Here is a 17,308-nt window from a genome sequence, read left to right on the forward strand (position 1 = left end):
TCACTATCTCTCAGCTTTACCTACCTCATGGGGTTGCTGTGAGGTCAGAAGGAGGGAAGGAACTATGTACACCACCCTACTCCTTGGAGGAAGGGTGGTATAAAAATGTGGAAAAATTAACAATGTTGTGTGGATAGTGTGTGTCCATGCAAGAGGAGTGAAGATGAGCAAGTATGCCAGCAAGTTCTGTCCTGCTCTTCAACTTCCATCTCCTTCTCTTCCAAAGGAGAGTGTTCACCTGCAGTCTCTCTGCAGAAAGAGAAGGGATGGGACTAGGGAGGACATTCTTGCTCCACCTAACAGGGCTTATTTCATTAACAATCTGAATTCCAAGACTCTGAAAAGCAAGATGGAGAAAAGATACCATGGACAACTGAGGATTATCAGCACCACAGAAATAGATCAAAGTCAAACATGGAAATCATGAGCTCTACCACCGAGCTGTAACTCCTGTCCTTTTCTGTGTTTTCCTACAGCCCTGATATCTTGCGTTTCTCCATTAAAGAAACCAAGCTACATAAAGTATGCTAAATATAAAGACATTTACTCTTGATCAGATGAATATCTACACAGTTTTAACTGTACAGTATAGAAGATGCTGTGTTCATGTTTGAAGCATATACCGCTCACAATGAAAGCACTATATCACAAGTTTACTTCCATACCATTTTCTAAGTTTTTTTCTTCAGTATGAGTGCAGGAGTTCTTTAACACACAAAAAAAATCTCTATTCCTCTGTGTGTTTTTCTACCTTTACAAAAACACTGCTTTTATGTTTAATAATTTTTAGCTTTGCAGACAGTGCACTCCCTCTCCAATGTTAAGGCATGTATATCTTCCATTCTTCAACAAAAAGAAAAATAGCAAGTTATACTGCCCTCCCTGCTCCCACAGCAAGATTCTCCTTCCCCACTCCATTATATGGGACCCAAAACACAACTACTGTATCTTCAGAGAAACTTGTGAAATTATTGTACTAATGCAAAAATGCACTGGGGCTCACCTTCTTTGATCACGTATAAAAATTCCATAATCCAGTTTATAAGGATTTTAAGCTGTCCAGCAAAACTTAGTGGGGGTTTTTTCACTTGAGATATGGTAGGAACTTCAGTGCTATACGCTATAAATAATTAGGCCTATTAAGGTTAGAGAATAAATCCAAAGTTTTAGAAAAGATTTAGGCAAACTCACTGAGAGAACAAAGGTTTCAAAGCATACAAATACAATCTTTTCCAAATACATGTCCCAGTCATTTGTCCCAAATGACACTACTAGTAGTTCACTACTAGAAAACATATCTTACTCGTTTATCTACATACTACGATATCAGCATTCCATAAGACCTCAAAGGTACAGTTTCAAAATCACTTTTTACTGTATTATAATTTTGTGACAATATATGTTGTTGGTATACAACTCAACCCTCATACAGGAGAAAAAAAAACTTATCCATATGTGTTGCTTCCTCTAACTTACAAGTCTCTGCAAAAATCAGTCTAAGGAAAATTGCATAGGAATGTTTAAGGCATAAAAGTAGTCACTTAAAAAAATTCAGTGTTCAATTTCAAACAGTAAGATTTTAGAAAATCCAACATAAACACTGAAGCAAAGAATCTATTTAATGTGCGTTCTCCAACTAAGGACAGAGAATAAAATTGACAATGTGTTCAACTCTGCAGCAGTCATATATGTTGCCATGATAAAAAAGTGCATCCATCATCTGTTAAATATGAAGAAGATTGTGATAACATATAAGGAAAGTCTCAAGACTCACTCACGAAGATGATTCCCTGGGGCACTTTGAAAGTAGTGCCATTGTAGAAAGTGTGGCCAGACAGACAGGTTATTTCAGCATTCCTGGCTTTCTTCACCTGATTTCTCCCTGAACAATAAGTCTTAGCTTACTCAGTTGCTGAACTGGCATGTGCTAGCAAACTGGGCATCCAAGCTCACCTAAACAGGTCGGAAGGCAGGTAGAGATGACCAGATAAAACATTCAATGGGACAACAGTATCACTGAACTAGGTTTCTTAAAGCCAAATCAAAGCATGCTTGTGTGTGCTTTGGCTTGGCTCCCTGAGAGAACGCATCTGTATGTGGACAAGTCTCCCCTGCTTCCCTAGACAGTAAAGAGGTAGTATAGACTTCTCAAGCTGATACTGGAGTAAGCATAGCTATAGTAGACACATTAGGCAATAATCTTTCTTTTGGCTTGTCTGTAATCACATGCTTTTATTTTTGCTAAGATCTGTCAATAATCAAACCATTTCCAAAACTGTTTTATCATACTTGTAACCACCACCACTTCCCCTCACCCAGTATTTTTAAGCAATTCTTTTTATATTTTATTTCTTTGGTTGGTTGGACTCTGTCAGAGCCTTGACCCAGTCCTTCTGGCCCCTTGGCTACATACTATTAGACAGGTGTGTGGAGACTTCTTTAGATAATTGGGAGGGAGGTTTTATTGAGGATGGTCTCTTCCTGCCTGGCTTTGTCCTCATGGTGACAGTGGAGTCTATTGGATTTTGGACCCAACACAGGGCAGACCTGGGAAAAGGAGGGAAACACCAGCATAAGGGTTCCCCCCTCCCCAATTACCACAAAGGTTACAGTGTCAAGGTACACCAACACCAGCAGACAAAGAACTATATACACAAGTAAGAACCTTAAGAGACTACCTTCCCAAGTTGTAAAATGTTTTAAACAAACAAAAGCTCATTTTAAACTATCCAGCTGAGAAAAGCAACAATGAAGAAAATAGCTTTGATGGCTATATATGCACACACAGTTTTGGTTGAATGATACCATAATACATCGGCAAACAAACACAATAGAATAATACTCCAGAGTTTAATACTTATAGTGCCACATCTTCCAATGCATTTTATCCTCAGAGATACTTACTTTAGCAATCTGCAGCAACACAATGCAATGTTTTATTGATTCGACCATGCTCTAAGGAGGGAAAAATAGACATTTTAACATGAGTCAAGACTTTCACTTTGTGTAATAATGAGGGATATTAATAGAAACTAAAGTACTTAATAATAGACATAGTAACTATTATGTTCATTATTTGCCATGCATGCCTTTGACAACCTAAAGTCATAATCAGACTACTTAACTCCCATACTTAAATGAGCAAGTGAGGGTACAATGTAGATCTTTTGAAATAATCGGCAATTTTCCTATAATTGAACAGGATACTGATTTTTCCACAAACTTCACATCACTTGGGAAACGGATACTTGACACTTTAGAACCACCTTGTGACCAAAAAGGATCAGAGGAAAAGTTAGGGAACAACCTTTTGACTTTGATTTAACATATATATGGGACAATTCTGAAAGGTCTTAGTCTCCATTTCCACTCACTTTTCATATAAGTCAGTAGGAAAAGCAGGTATCTGGACATAAGAGTGAGAAAGTACACTTCTTTCTTGATGTGGTTCAATCTATACTGCCCCTCCTCCATTTTTTGCACTTCATCGTCCATTTAGCCTACCAGAAAACAAGGTTGCCAAACAAATTAAGACAAAACAATGCAAGGCTATACTAACATAGCGTTAAATATATACTTACACTGGTTGTTTCTTTAAGATTTTCAATCTTCTGAAAAAAGCAAAGAAACAAAAAACAAAGTTAACTGACAAACATCAGATTCATTCTTGTTGCGTTCTGTCATGTAGGAGCACCAAGAAATAAGTTCCATTGTATTCAAAGAAATTTACAGCATACAGGATTGCATACTATTGTCACTTAGTATTCCAAGTATGTATAATATAGAAGTTTTTCAAATAAGAATAATATAGGAGGTTGTAAAATTATAAATACCTTGTTTGTAAGCTACTTTTATTGCAAAATGTATACATGAGGTTCAGGCAGTGCTTATCAGTGAATGCTTTTTATTAGATAACCAAAAAAAGCAATAACCATTATTGAGTACCTGTAAGAATCAGCATTAATTTCACTGGATACTGAAAAAAATTCGACTGTGTGAAAAGAATGCATATTTTTAGGTTTTAGAGAAATCTGGTATATATAAAATATTTCTTCAACATGTGAAATTTAAAGCTATTATGCAATTTTAGCTAACTACAATTTTTTTTTAATATCTGCAGTTCCAGCTCCAAGAGGACAGTTATTTTAATCTGTAGCAAGAAGGTAACCAATAACTAGTCAGAGTTGCCTTCTTTCAGTTCTGAAACTAGTAAGTATATTTCTGTTACCTGTAAGTAACAGAAATATTTCTATACATTACATTTCTATACTATACAGTATTTCTGTATAGTAAGTTGCCTTCTTTCAGTTCTGAAACACAGTATTAAGCGGTCCACAAAACTAATAATATATTTGGCATGAATCTTATAGCTATGTGATTACTTACCTTTATTTGAAAATACATCTAAAGATTTAGAAAAATGGATCAATCTACAGATATCTTGTATTAGAAAGATTTTGGCAAAATAACAGAGCTAAAAGGGACAGTAACAGCATTCCAAAAGCCTTATGCTTGCAATGCCTCAAGGTTTCCCAAGTCTTATTTTATATTTTTACACATCACATTTCAACCTGATGGCAAAACAACAAATATGGTAGTCAGATACCCTGTCCCTCTCTCCTTGCAGAGAACTACCAATTATCTTTGTCAGGAGGAGAGGAAGGCAAGAGGTCATAAGCCACTATCTCCACCTGCTGTAATTTTAAAAGCTGATCTGTGACACTTCCTCCTCACAGAGAAACAGCTGCCTTTGTGGGGAGAAGGAGAAGAAGGAACTGTGATTTAAACAAAATGTCTTGAGGGCCTCTTAGAAGAAAGAAAGGCATCATATAAATGCTTAGATTAATAAGCAAAATTAGATAATAATGACATGTATTATTACATGTCACAATACTACTGCGATAAATACACAGTTATTAAATCCAATCCTATCACTACAGGTTGTCCCTTGTTATCCAATCTGGAACCCCGATGGATAAAAAACACTCCAAAAATAGATTTAAAGATCCACTTCCGGGTTTCTTGACCCGTTTGTTGCTCCTAACGGAATAAGATCATGCCTTAACATCTGCAGAGGTCTGATTATGGGACTCCCTGCTGATACCATGAAATGTGTTAAATAAAAGCAGTTTAAAAAAATTAAAAAGTACAATTGTGGTTTAAAAACAGTTTTTCTTACTATTGTAGAGAAGCAGTCAGTAATTAGAAATGTAAAGGACCCCCTGCCTTTGCCTGGCTCAGCCGAAGAATGGAATGATTGCTTGCATGACTGTTTCTACAAAAGTAAGAAAAACGGTTTTTTTAAACTGTGATTTTAAAGGAATGGATTTTTTCTCCTTCTCCAGGGATCAGTACATTCCTTCTCATTTGCAGTGGCCAATCGTGTTAAATCAAATTCATGTAGAGTCAAATAACAAGGTTGGACCTGTACTGCCATAACAGACATTATGACGTTCAAAAAAAATACATCGCCCTCCTATATCCTTCCTTTCATTATTAACTTTTAATAAAATAGTCCACATTGATGGTGCCACCGCTGCACTGGGACACAGAATCTTGGAATGCCAGATTCGGCCAACAGGCTGGGGTTTAGCAGCTCCTGTATTAGCATATCACTATTGTAGTTACCTTTGATCGTCTAACTGGTAATGTAGTATTTCTATTTATATAAGCATCAATAAACACTTAACAAGCTGTATTGTCTACCTAGGACTCAATTTAGAAAAAGGAGAAGGGGTGCTCCCGAACAGCAAACTTTCTGAACAGCATATGCTTTGCCAACTGTTTAAGGAGTTGCTTTTCTGGCAAATGGCACAGTTAAACCATGCCTTACTCAGTATTTAAAGCCAATTAATTTTGCTTTATGTGCCCAATCCCACACTGCAGGCAAACAGCCTCAAAAGGAAACTTGATAAAAAGCTATGCTTAGCTATACAAGACAGCTCGGATTATAACATGGTCATCCTGAAAATTATAAAACTTAATTCCAAACTGATACAAATTAAACAGAACCTCTGTGCATTGTAGGGTCAATTCAGAAATTAATTCTTCTGTGCATGATATTATACTAGTACAGAATAATACAGGCACAAGGACAGAGGTAGAAACCGTCATACCAGAAAGATGAAAATCAGGTTCAGTCCAAAGACCTTGAGAAGATCACAGTGCAAGTCTACACGATATTTGCAGCAAACAAATCCAGCATGATAAAGACTCATTTTTGCCTCCCACATCTACAGTATACAGGTAGTTCCCTAAAGTACAAGTTAGATCCCAAAGATCTGTACTTAACATGAAACATTTATTTGTGCAAAGTAAACAAAACTGCCAACAACTTTCTATAGCGATTGAAAAAGCGCTTTGTGTTAGTTGCATTTTACAATTTGCATTTGTACTAGATGAAGAGGAACATAAGTACAGTTCCATTATGCTGTTTTGGGTCTCCTTTACCCACCACTTCTGCATCTCCAAGATGCATCTCTCCTTGTCCAAAACACAGCAGTATTGCACCTGCATGAGGGCATTGGAGCAAATGAATGGCATCGGTGCAAAAGCACAACTGTCCGTAAGTTGGAGCATCAGTAAGTTGGATGTCCTTAAATAGAAGATTACCTATACCTGTATCTTTGAACTAATCATACAGAATACAAGGCAGCACTTGTTATTCATAGGGGTTCCGCTCCCAGAACCCCTGCAGATACTGAAATCCACAGATGTTTGAATTCGCAGATTTGGGCCATCTGAACACGACCTGAAACTTGTTCTGATTATGTCTGGAACCCTTCTGAGACCCACACAGACCTCGCGCAGCCTCTGCAGGCCCCAGAATGCCGCCCAGAGGTTTTTAACATGAACTTTCAGTTTACACCAAAACCAAGATTCCAGCCACATCTGGGAGGTCTTCAGTGGGGTAAAGCTGCAGGATTGGGACCTGTGGATGATGAAATCCACAGGTTCCAAACCCATGGGTATGGAGGACCCACAGTACAGGTTGAGCCTAATTATCAGCAGATTTTGCTTCACGGATTTGACTCAACACGAATAGCCATCCATGTGAAGCTACTAAAAAAAGTTCCTTTAAATGTTTTAAAACAAGAAATAAGTATGTGCGTGGGCTTCTGTTATCTTGCATTGCAAGCTGGCAGCCAGTCTCCAAGCGCTTGGGGAAGCCATTTCCAGGTTGTGTTGCCCCTCCAAACACCCTCCCTTGTGAAAGCTACCCGACAGAAGGAGCTGCTTGGCACCTCCTGGTTCCTGCTGGCCTCTTTCTCTATCTGGTGCGTGTGTGCACACTTGCACACGCACACACAGCACTGTGCTTTCCTAAAGCCGCCTCCCTCACTCCTGCTGCTGTTCCTGCCACCACTGCAGCCACTCCACTCCCCTCACAAGGTCCGCCCCCTCCTCACAAGCCAGTCTCAGCTCAAAGGAAAGTTTAAAGAGACATCCGGGGAGCACTTCTGCAAAGTGAGTGATTGAGATCTCCAGTCTACTCGGCTGCCTGTCTGTCTGCTTTGGGGCTCGCACATGTCCCTTAAGAATACATGACGCAAGGGGGAAAAGTTTGGACTTCTGCCTCCTTGTGTGTTTGGGGGTCAAGGGAAGCTTTGTGGCTGGCTGGCCTTTCATCAAACGGGTGAGAAGGAACCGGAGCGGAGCAAAATCTCTTTGCTTCAGTGTTCATAAGGGGACGTGAGCAAGCCCCAAAGGAAGCAGGCAGTTGAGGAGATTGGCTGACTCCAGCCAGTCGCTTTGCAGAAGCATTGCTGGGGTGTCTCTTCAAACTTTTCTCTGAGCCAAGACCCTTTGAGAGGCGGAGAGAGAGACCCCAGCAGGAAACAGAGTGGCCATGCTGCGAGGTGCCAGGTAGCTTCCATAGTGGAGGGGGGCTGACACAATCCAGAAATAGCTTTCCTGAGTGCCTGGAGATTGCCCACCAGCTTGCTGCGTGAGGTAAGGGAAGCTCCCCCTCACACACACACACACACTTATTTCTTGTTTAAAAACATTATGGGGATGTTTTTACAGTGGGTTTCTGTCACTGCTGGAAAAAAAACATCATTTTTTGTTTGACTACATGCAAATTTTTTAATCAGCTGGGATCTGGGGAATGGAACACCTGTGCATAAGGGGGTTTGACCTGTAAATTCAAACAAAAAGGTACAGTACAGTATGGTGCCCAAAAGTTGCAATAAGGACATCTGACAGGTTTTGAGCTCTTGCTTGTCAAATAAAGAAATGAATCCAAAGACAAACTCAGGTTAAGTTACCTAAAAACAAATATCTTCAGACAGTTGATATGAACAGTACGTATTAGTGTATGACAAGCTTTGTGCTTTGCTCTGAGCTTGTGGGGTCGTCCACTACTATGTTGCACAGCCACTTGCCTTAAAAAAAAAAACAGGTACCACAGATCTAACAAGCTTTTGATAAAGCTTGCCATACGAAAGGAGAAGAGATGCCATAAACTTCAGCAATGTTTTCTTCAAACCATGGTTCTGCAGGAAACAGCTGCAGATCTTACTTGTTATCTTGCATCAGTAGGATTGCCCAAAAGAAAACACACTCCCTTGATGCTTAATCATCAGCAAATTTTATGATGTTACTAACACTATTACTCAGATTTCAAAACACTACTTTAACTTAGCGGTAACCTGACCCTCTTTTTCTTGTCTGAAAATGTTTGAAATACTGCATGCCACTACAAATTAGGAAGAAAAACAGCTCATCCCTTGCAACACTAATCTGCCATTACAACAAATTAAGACTGGAGGACAATCGAGTACAAGGTCACACCCCTTTGGCAAGACTATTATACAATCAGACAGAGCCAGTTTCCTAAATAAAGAGTTAAGTATAATCAGCTAGTTAGTCTGCTCTAGTCGAAATGGAGAACTACTTATTTAAGCCAATATCAATACCTTTAGGCTGCAATCCTAACCACACTTTCCTGAGAGTAAGCCCCATTGAACAAAATAGGACTTACTTCTGAGTAGACCTGGTCAGGATTGTGCCCTCAGTCAGCTCCATGGCTAGTTGGTTTAGCATTGTATTAAAAGTGCTATAGGTTGTTAATGAGAAATAACTACTCTTCTCCTTACAAGTGACTTAAGTCAATGTGCTCCTGAACTGACATTTTTAAAATTATGTTGACTCTGAAGATCAGTGGTACTCAAACTGGTGGGTTGTGCCCCAGTCCCTTTAAGGGGCAGAGGAAGGGGAGAGGCAGCAACATGATCCCAAGGATCGCATCACTAAAGGAACAAATAGCAGGTGCTTTTACTCACTGCAGGCTGATACTGGCTCCAGGAGTTGCAGGGAGCCCCGCATAGCCCCCCCCCCCGAAAGACTCCCCATGCTTAGGCTCCCCCCCCCGCAAGGCTCCCCCCATGCTCCCCCATACTACTTCTGGTTTACAATCGCTTTTTTCACCATTCTAAGCATGGGGGAGCCTTGCAGGGGAGGGGCTGTGCGGGGCTCCCTGCAACTCCTAGAGCCAGTATCAGCCTGCAGTGAGTAAAAGCACCCCCTTGTCCCCCTTATGATGCAAGTCTGGAGATTGCATCAATGCCTTCGTCCCCTTCCCCACAAAGACTTGCCTCGGGAGTAAAACTCTTGGGAACCACTGCTGTAGGTAATTGTTTGAAAATGATAGCTAAAACCTAACTACTTTATCTTTATTTTACATTAACTGTATCTTCTGCTGCAATACATCCAGTATGCAGTACATACTGGGAGCACATCCAAAGGAAAGGGGGGGGGAGACTGGGGAAGAAACAGACCATGAAAGACAGAAACTTAAAAAAGGAGATCATTACATTTGAAAACTGTGCTATTAGTTCAATAGAAGTAGTTCATGAAGAGACTAAGCCAAAAACAACAAGAGCCTTATAAAGCTTTACTAGGGCTCTCCAAGCTTGATTCCATGCCTGTTTTTAACAGTATTTCAGTACGATGTAACAAACGAGGAACAGTTCACAATTACTGCTCAAAGTCTTTTTCTTCCAGAAATCCGACTCAAATAATTGAACATATGAAAAGAAACACCAAATGCAAGACTGATCATAAGAGTTTTTTGAAAAATGTTTTTAGTTTTACGAGGACAGGTCATGCATCCTAGCCAATTATAACAAATTGAAACAGTGAATCTCAGAAAAAAGGCATATATTAAGAAGTATACTTGCTTTTCTCTGTTCATCATCTTTGCAGTTCTGAAGCTTTTCATCGAAGAGCTAAAGAAAATAAAATACTATAATACACATTGCTATTGGGGCTTTTTAAATCCCTACTCCTCCTCCCAAAGCAACCTCCTATATTACTCCCTCTCCTGAGATTTGGGGAATCCTAAAATGGATCAAAGAACTATGTAGGGAAGGGAAATTATCCAAAATCAGATATATACTTCTTGAGCAAGCAGGAACTTACACTCATGCAAAGTGCCTCCACCCAATTTTAGGCTTCCCATATCTCAATCAAAATTCCCCACATAATTTCAAACTAAGTGTAGAGCCTGGCTTTTAAAAAACACACACCAAGCTGGCTGGTCATATGCCATGCACTATTAATGACTCTCCACATACGTATTATTTGAACAATGATAAGCTCCTGAGACATTTTTTTCTTAAACTAGAATGAGAGCAATTCTAACTTATGTGGCAGTATAATTTGCAATTACTCTTGCCACAGGTATCATATTTTATGTTTGCCTGTAGCAAACATAAAAGTGTAGACAATAGACCAAATCCTTCAACACTGTATACGCATGCTTATACATATATGCCCTATATCAGTGTTTCTCAAACTGTGTATTGGGACTCACTAGGAGGGTTGTGGGCCAATTTCAGGTGGGTCCCCATTCATTTCAATGTGCATTTTATTTTTATTATATTAAACTTGATACTACCACAGTATGTGACTGCATTTAGAGACATGTTACAGATCTGCAACAGGCTACTAAGTATATGTTTTTTACAATGATAGTCAAAGGGGCTTACTCCTGGATATGTGGATAGGATTGCAGCCTTTGAGATGTTTGGGGAATTTCTTTTTAAATTAATTGGCAACTGCTTGGGAGGGTTAGGAGAGTTCTTTATTTTAAATAAAAAATTTTAACTTACTCTTGTAAACTTCCAATTTCCTTAATTAATGAATTTGATTTGGATTTTGTCATATGGGGTTATTAACCATTTTCCTGTCTGTTGATATCACTTCTGGCCATTACATCACTTCCATATTAATTACATCACTTCTAGTGGGTCCCGACAGATTGACATTCTAAAAAGTGGGTCCCGGTGCCAAATAGTTTGAGAACCACTGCGCTATATACATATACTGAAGCTTAAGTCACATATCTGTTGTTTATGCTTTTATGTGTTTGCTGTGGGATGCACTGGTATATCCATGAAAATATGATCATCGTACAAATATACAGAACTGCATTTAGCTACCTAACCAGAACAAGAGTCAAGATCAGCCCCCCTTGCCAAAACTGCAGTGTTAGTGTTTTACAACTTATTTCTAAAGGAAAAAAAATCACAAACATCTTCAGCAAATATCTGCAATTAAAACTAGCGTAAGAGAGTTTAGTTAACGTACCTTCAATTGATCTATCAAAATCTGTAAGTAAGCATCAGCTTCTGTTAGTTTTTTATCAAAATCTTGGACACTTGGAACAAATCCAGGATCCACACCCTAAACAAGACAAAATCAAATCAAAATGTATGACATTTGAATATGAAATGTGAATTGTCCACAAAATTATACAGAACAGAAACTCGAATTCCTCAGCCATAGCTAGCTAGAGGAGACTTCAGTGGCCAAGAAGTCAAACCATGAAATAAGCAATCCAGATATGCTTCTTAAAATGCCAAGAACAAATTACTCATACTCAAATGAGTACAGCAGATTTAACAACATAAACTGTCCTGGGTTGTATCCTAACTTCCTCTTTTGCAAATAGAAAAAGAGTTTTTGTTGGCGCTGAAACAATATTTGCAGTCTTCCCTTAATCCTACAACCCTGTTCCAGAGAATCTTCTGACCCTCCAAAGCAGATTTTTGAAGAATGCAAGGGGCTGCTGTGCTAAAGGAATGACAGTGTAGCTTGCTTTCTTTCTCTTGTGTTCCTTAGGATACAGCCCACTCCAAGGATTGGTCCTCATTAGCACTGCTCTAGAGCCTCAAGACTATATTGTTACCAGCATAACTACTTTGTCTCATGAGTTAAAACTGTTACTATGGGGAAGAATTCAACAAAGATATTCCAAAAAAGTTTCCATGCAACACAGAGCAGATCTCATTAATTCACAAAGAGCACAGACAGAGGCAATATGTAATACAGTAATTCAGGTTTATGTGCAATTAAATCTGCACTGGACTGTAACCAAAAGTATCAAGGACACCCATATACTCAAATATATGGACTCCTAATACTGTATACTCAAAATTTGGAAAGTGTTGCAAGTGGAGAACGGAAGGAAAAAAGATCCTCGAACTGAACCTTTCAGCAGACAGGGTTTGGCAATTTACATCATGTGTCACTTAGATCCTGGCCCTCTAACACACCATACATGCAACAGCAGCACAGTTTAGGGCACAATAAAGCAAGGGCACTCCCTAGTCTAAGGCAGGGGTCTTCAAACCCCGGCCCGGGGGCCAGATGCAGCCTGCAGCAAGCCTCTATCCAGCCCGCAGCCAGCTTCTTGTCCCCTGAAAGCCTCTGGCCCACTCAACTGAACATGACCAGAGCTGTGCTCTGATTGCATTTGGAAGGTGTTCTGAGGGCCAGAGAGGCTGAGTGAATGAACCCACTCATTCATTTATTCATTCATCTAAGTTCCATCTCTAATTTATTTATTTAAATTTTATATTTAAAGTTTTTTCCGGCCCTCAGCACTGTGCCAGGTATTTCATGCGGCCCTCTGGCCAAAACGGAGACCCCTGGTCTAAGGTATAAGAACAGGGTGATCCACTGTCAGTTTGACCTCTTGGCCTCACTGGCTTTGCCTCCAAGCCAATTTGACAGTCTGAGCAACTCAGAGTAGCAACCAAGTCTGTTTTCTCTGCCCTTGCTCAACTACTGTATCTCACTTGGTACTCAACCCCAGTCTGCTTCTGACTATGTCTTCTGCCTCTGACCTTCTCATCCAGTATTAATATTTAGCGTTTGAAAATGCTTCACATATTATCTTGTTGTAATAACTATCCCCACATTGCAGTTGAGAGGCTGAGAGGAAACAGTTTGTCTAAGGCTACCTAACAAATTTACGGCAGAAGTAAGACTTGTTGATCCACAGCTCGGTCTCTCCACCACTACACTATACCAGCTCACAACCCTGGCCTGTCCTCAACCATACCTCATTTTCCCATGCCTGAACTGGACTTTACCACTACAACCTGTTCAGGTGCTTTGCTAAGACATAACAAGGTTTCAGTTTAATGCCCCTCTTATTATAACTATCTGAAACTTATTAGGACAGGTACTAGACTGGTACCTGGTACTGGTACTATTAGAACCGGTACTAGAAAAACTGAATTACCAGAAACATGTCAAGTTACCCTATTGGCAATGCAGAATAAATTGAGACACGTCTACATGTCCTATTGAGTATACAATGTCTACCATGCATGCGTTAGAGATGCAAGGAGAGAGAACTTGGGCAAAATCCATAATTGTAACTGAGCCCTCATCACAAGGTTCTGGTATTTCATTAAGTCATAATCACTGATGTTTTCACAAATTTCATCTGCTGTATCATGCAAATGAGTACTAGAAGGTATTGGTCAAGTTCAGTTATTACTGTGCCCCAAAATCTTGTCGTTTATTTTTTGAATATTTTCATGCTTTTGTTATTCACAAGGATAAATATGTCTGCTTTACATCTGCACTACTTGAACAGTCTCTCCTGGCATTTAATCACCTTCCAAAGTGTCTCGGTTTTTACCCTCTCCCATGAAATGAACATGGGGATATCCCAAGTAGTCCCTGCACACAGTTATACACTATTCCTGGTAGAGTTCAGAACAGCCACAGAAATCAAGAAGTGTTATCCTACATAATGGACTTCAGGACATTTATCATGACCAGTGCAAGCAGGCTGGGTAACTATCTGCCCAACTGTTTGGCTAGTTTTGTTCATAGTTGTGATCTCTTTCTGAAGTCTACATAGATGTACCGAGAGGTATTTGAATAGGAAGTTTTTAAAAGATACTAAGAGCCCCACAAAATCTATAGCACTTATTCCTTTCTCATAGTTTCCAATACCCATGATCCCAGCACTAACAGAATCATACTGACCTTCCACATAGAAATGGAAAAATATTGTGGTATATAGGGATTCTACATAATGTTCCCTGGGGAACAAAAAAAATCACAAGGTCTACTAAAAAAAATAGTATATTTATGGGCACTGAGCAAGCTCAATTTCCATGTCATTTTAGGGGCACAGGCATTATTGATATATAATCAATATATGACCCAAGTTCTATATAGCAGGTTTGAACCTGCTTCTGTAGCAGCGTGCTAGGCAGAGTCAGAGAGGAGGGACTAGCCTATGCATGTCTACTCAGTAGTAAGTCCCATTTATTCAATGGGATTTATTCCCAGGTAAGTGTGTATAGAATTGAGCCTTTAGGCAAGGAAGGACAGAACGGTTTTGCCCCAAGTTAAAAATAATGATCTCATAACCCGCCACCTCTTATGCCCTTTACATATCAGTAGGCATCAAGGACTGCCACAGACTAAAGTCCTGTTGCATGCAAACTCCTCTGATCTTATGTTTACTCAATGAGAGAGAAATCTCTCCTAAGAAGCTAAACACAAAGTTCTGCAGGGGGAAGGGATTCATTTTCCTGGCTGCTACAGAGATTTATGAAAATATTGGCTTTAAAACAGTATTTTGTATACATCATAAGATATGGGTGCCTCAGGAAGCTTCCCAAATTACATGCCTCTCCCCTTTTTCCTATCTTGCTTCCTAGTTGGTGTTTTGTTCCTGCTTTTTATTTCTCTCCTTCAGGTGTTTGCTATATCTGCCTCTTCATAAAGGCAAAACATATTTGATATATAGTTTTGGAGATAGAGTTTAATTTAGACTGCTTTAATTGGAATTATAATGATTTTTTTGGGAATTACTTTGTCCATTATTAGCTGGATTGATTATCTGAATATGTATAAATAATTCAAATTTCAATAAAAGTTTCTCTTGGGGTTTTAAGAAGCTCAAATTTATTGTTAATTTGAATTTTGGGATATACCTTTAGGTGTTTATTTTTAATGCCGTATTTTACCCCCTTGTTTTATGATTATTTACCCACCTGGAACAAGTCCATGAAGTCCAGTTATGTGTTACTTAGCCCAACCCTGCACATATTTGTTCAGAAGGAAGTAGAGTTCAATGAGACATTCACCCTAATGGTGTCCTAAATCTGAAAGGGAACATGCACAAACGATACGACAACAAGCCTCTGCCTGCAGCTGTCGCCTGCCCTGCGACCAAGATGTTCAGGGCAGTGAGCGGCCCCTTTAAAGCACCATACAGCAAATCAATGGCAGCGACGAGCCCGGTCCCTCCACTGACAGCGAAGGAGGCTGAAAGATCGAAATCGGACAGGGCCGATCGGCACACGAGCGCTCCGCCCTCCTTCCTTTCACCCTCCACGTCTAGGCTCGACGCGAAGATCAGCACTGAACGGCGTGGCCCAGCAGCTGATCTCCGGGGCTCTGCCTGCCCCACACACCGCCGACCAAGTCTGCCTTCCACGCCGCGACCAGGGAACGCAGGCGCCCGGGCGGGCCTCCGGAGCAGGCCGGTCTGGCTGACCTCCCCTCTCCTGCCGGATCCGACGCGGCGCCACCCCAGAGCGACCCTACTCACGCAAGCCATGCTTCCCCCTCCCGGTCACGCTGGCGGGCGGGGTCTGCTGGGGTGGCCCCCCGCCCGCAGAACGGCAGCCGCGCAGCCTGCGCTCGCACACCACTCGCTCCACATCAAGGTGGCCGCCGATTGGCTACGGGTCGGGTTCCTCCCCGCCCAGCCAAGCGGCTATGGACGTTCCGAGGAGGGTGGGGAGGGGGTCACAAGAGGAGGCGGGTCAGGAGGTGCAATACCCGCAGCAGGGCTGCTTCTGGCCTGGCCCGCCTCCCCCCGCCCGTGATGTCCTTTGCCCAGGGAGCTCCCACAGATTTCCTCCTTAGCCTTGCAGGCGCTGGCATATCAGCAACAGAGCCGCTCTTAGCGCCGCCTTTAAACGCACCAGCTCCGAGACAACCTCGTGTACAGCGCCACGGCACACTCGCTGATTCAGAGACTTCGTCCGCCCCCAGCTTGTTAGAAAGTAAGTCAGCGCCTTCCTCGTAATTGGCTGCAACTTCCAAGGCTCTTCCCCATTAGTCGGCCTATCTCCCCGCCTTCTCCACAAGGTTTGGGATGGCAGCCTTCACAGGGAATCACAGAACACTCCTCCTTAGGAAAATGAAAACTCAACCATCTTCCCTTGAAGGCTGCGACTCTAGCCCAACCCTACCCATGAGATATGCGGGCACAACACGTGAGGCACCAGCACAACAGGACCTGGAGGCGCATGGTGAGGACCCCTGAGGCAGGAAAGAAGCCAACTGCCTTGGCAACTGTCTGAATTACTGTGGTCCCAAGACCAGGCCGCTGACAGTCCCCCTCTGGCCAGGACTCCTGGCATTGCTAACCACATGACAGACAGCCAACCAACAGGTGCTGCCAAGCCATCCCAACAGCCATCCCTTGGCTATTAGTTGGGGTACACTCAAAGGTACAGCAGCCCTGCTAGGAAAACGAGTGTTGGCAACTCCACCTGTGTGTGTGGCCCCGATTCAAGCCAGACAGTCCTGGAACTAAACCCCATTGAGCACAAAAGAGCCAACATCTGAGTAGACCTGGAAGGGAAGGAGTTGAAAGTGTGCATTCCCATCTGAGGTACACTTCCCCCATGGATCATGTGCAGTATGCCTCATGGATGACAATGGAACATATAAGTGAAATAAACCATTAGAAGATACACAACAGAGGAGGAGAAGGACATTCAGGCAGAAGAGTTGCCTGCCAAGGGGGTGGCAGAGACCATGGAAAAGCAGTAGCACTAGCACCATCCTAGCGATGGTGCTGCCAATGGCACATCCGCACCTGTGTCATAAAGATAAGTAAACGCCACCCACTGGCAGCCTGTGCTCCAGCAGCCCCCCAGTTCCCCCTTGGGCCATGCTAGTTATCTGTGCAGAGTGGGCAGTGCATAGAAATCAGGACACAGACCAACGTTTACCTTTGCCCTCCCTCTTC

General features: G+C 41.5%; 1 protein-coding gene across 4 annotated transcripts in view; it reads right to left on the reverse strand.

Annotated features, from left to right (window-relative positions):
* Positions 1 to 17,308, reverse strand: part of OSBPL9 (oxysterol binding protein like 9) — a 76,227-nt gene that overhangs the window by 29,641 nt on the left and 29,278 nt on the right. For 2 of the 4 annotated variants that reach the window (XM_066623839.1, XM_066623838.1), the window contains exons 5-8: positions 11,596 to 11,691; positions 10,185 to 10,232; positions 3,582 to 3,611; positions 2,905 to 2,955 (exon numbers count right to left, since the gene is read on the reverse strand). In XM_066623839.1, coding sequence (XP_066479936.1) covers positions 2,905 to 2,955; positions 3,582 to 3,611; positions 10,185 to 10,232; positions 11,596 to 11,691 — 225 coding nt within the window. Of the gene's footprint in view, positions 1 to 2,904; positions 2,956 to 3,581; positions 3,612 to 10,184; positions 10,233 to 11,595; positions 11,692 to 15,314; positions 15,479 to 15,874; positions 15,988 to 17,308 lie in introns of those variants that run through there. The other 2 variants (XM_066623841.1, XM_066623840.1) reach the window with 2 other exon arrangements.

Source organism: Tiliqua scincoides, chromosome 4, assembly GCF_035046505.1.
Source record: "Tiliqua scincoides isolate rTilSci1 chromosome 4, rTilSci1.hap2, whole genome shotgun sequence".
Lineage (NCBI taxonomy): Eukaryota > Metazoa > Chordata > Lepidosauria > Squamata > Scincidae > Tiliqua > Tiliqua scincoides.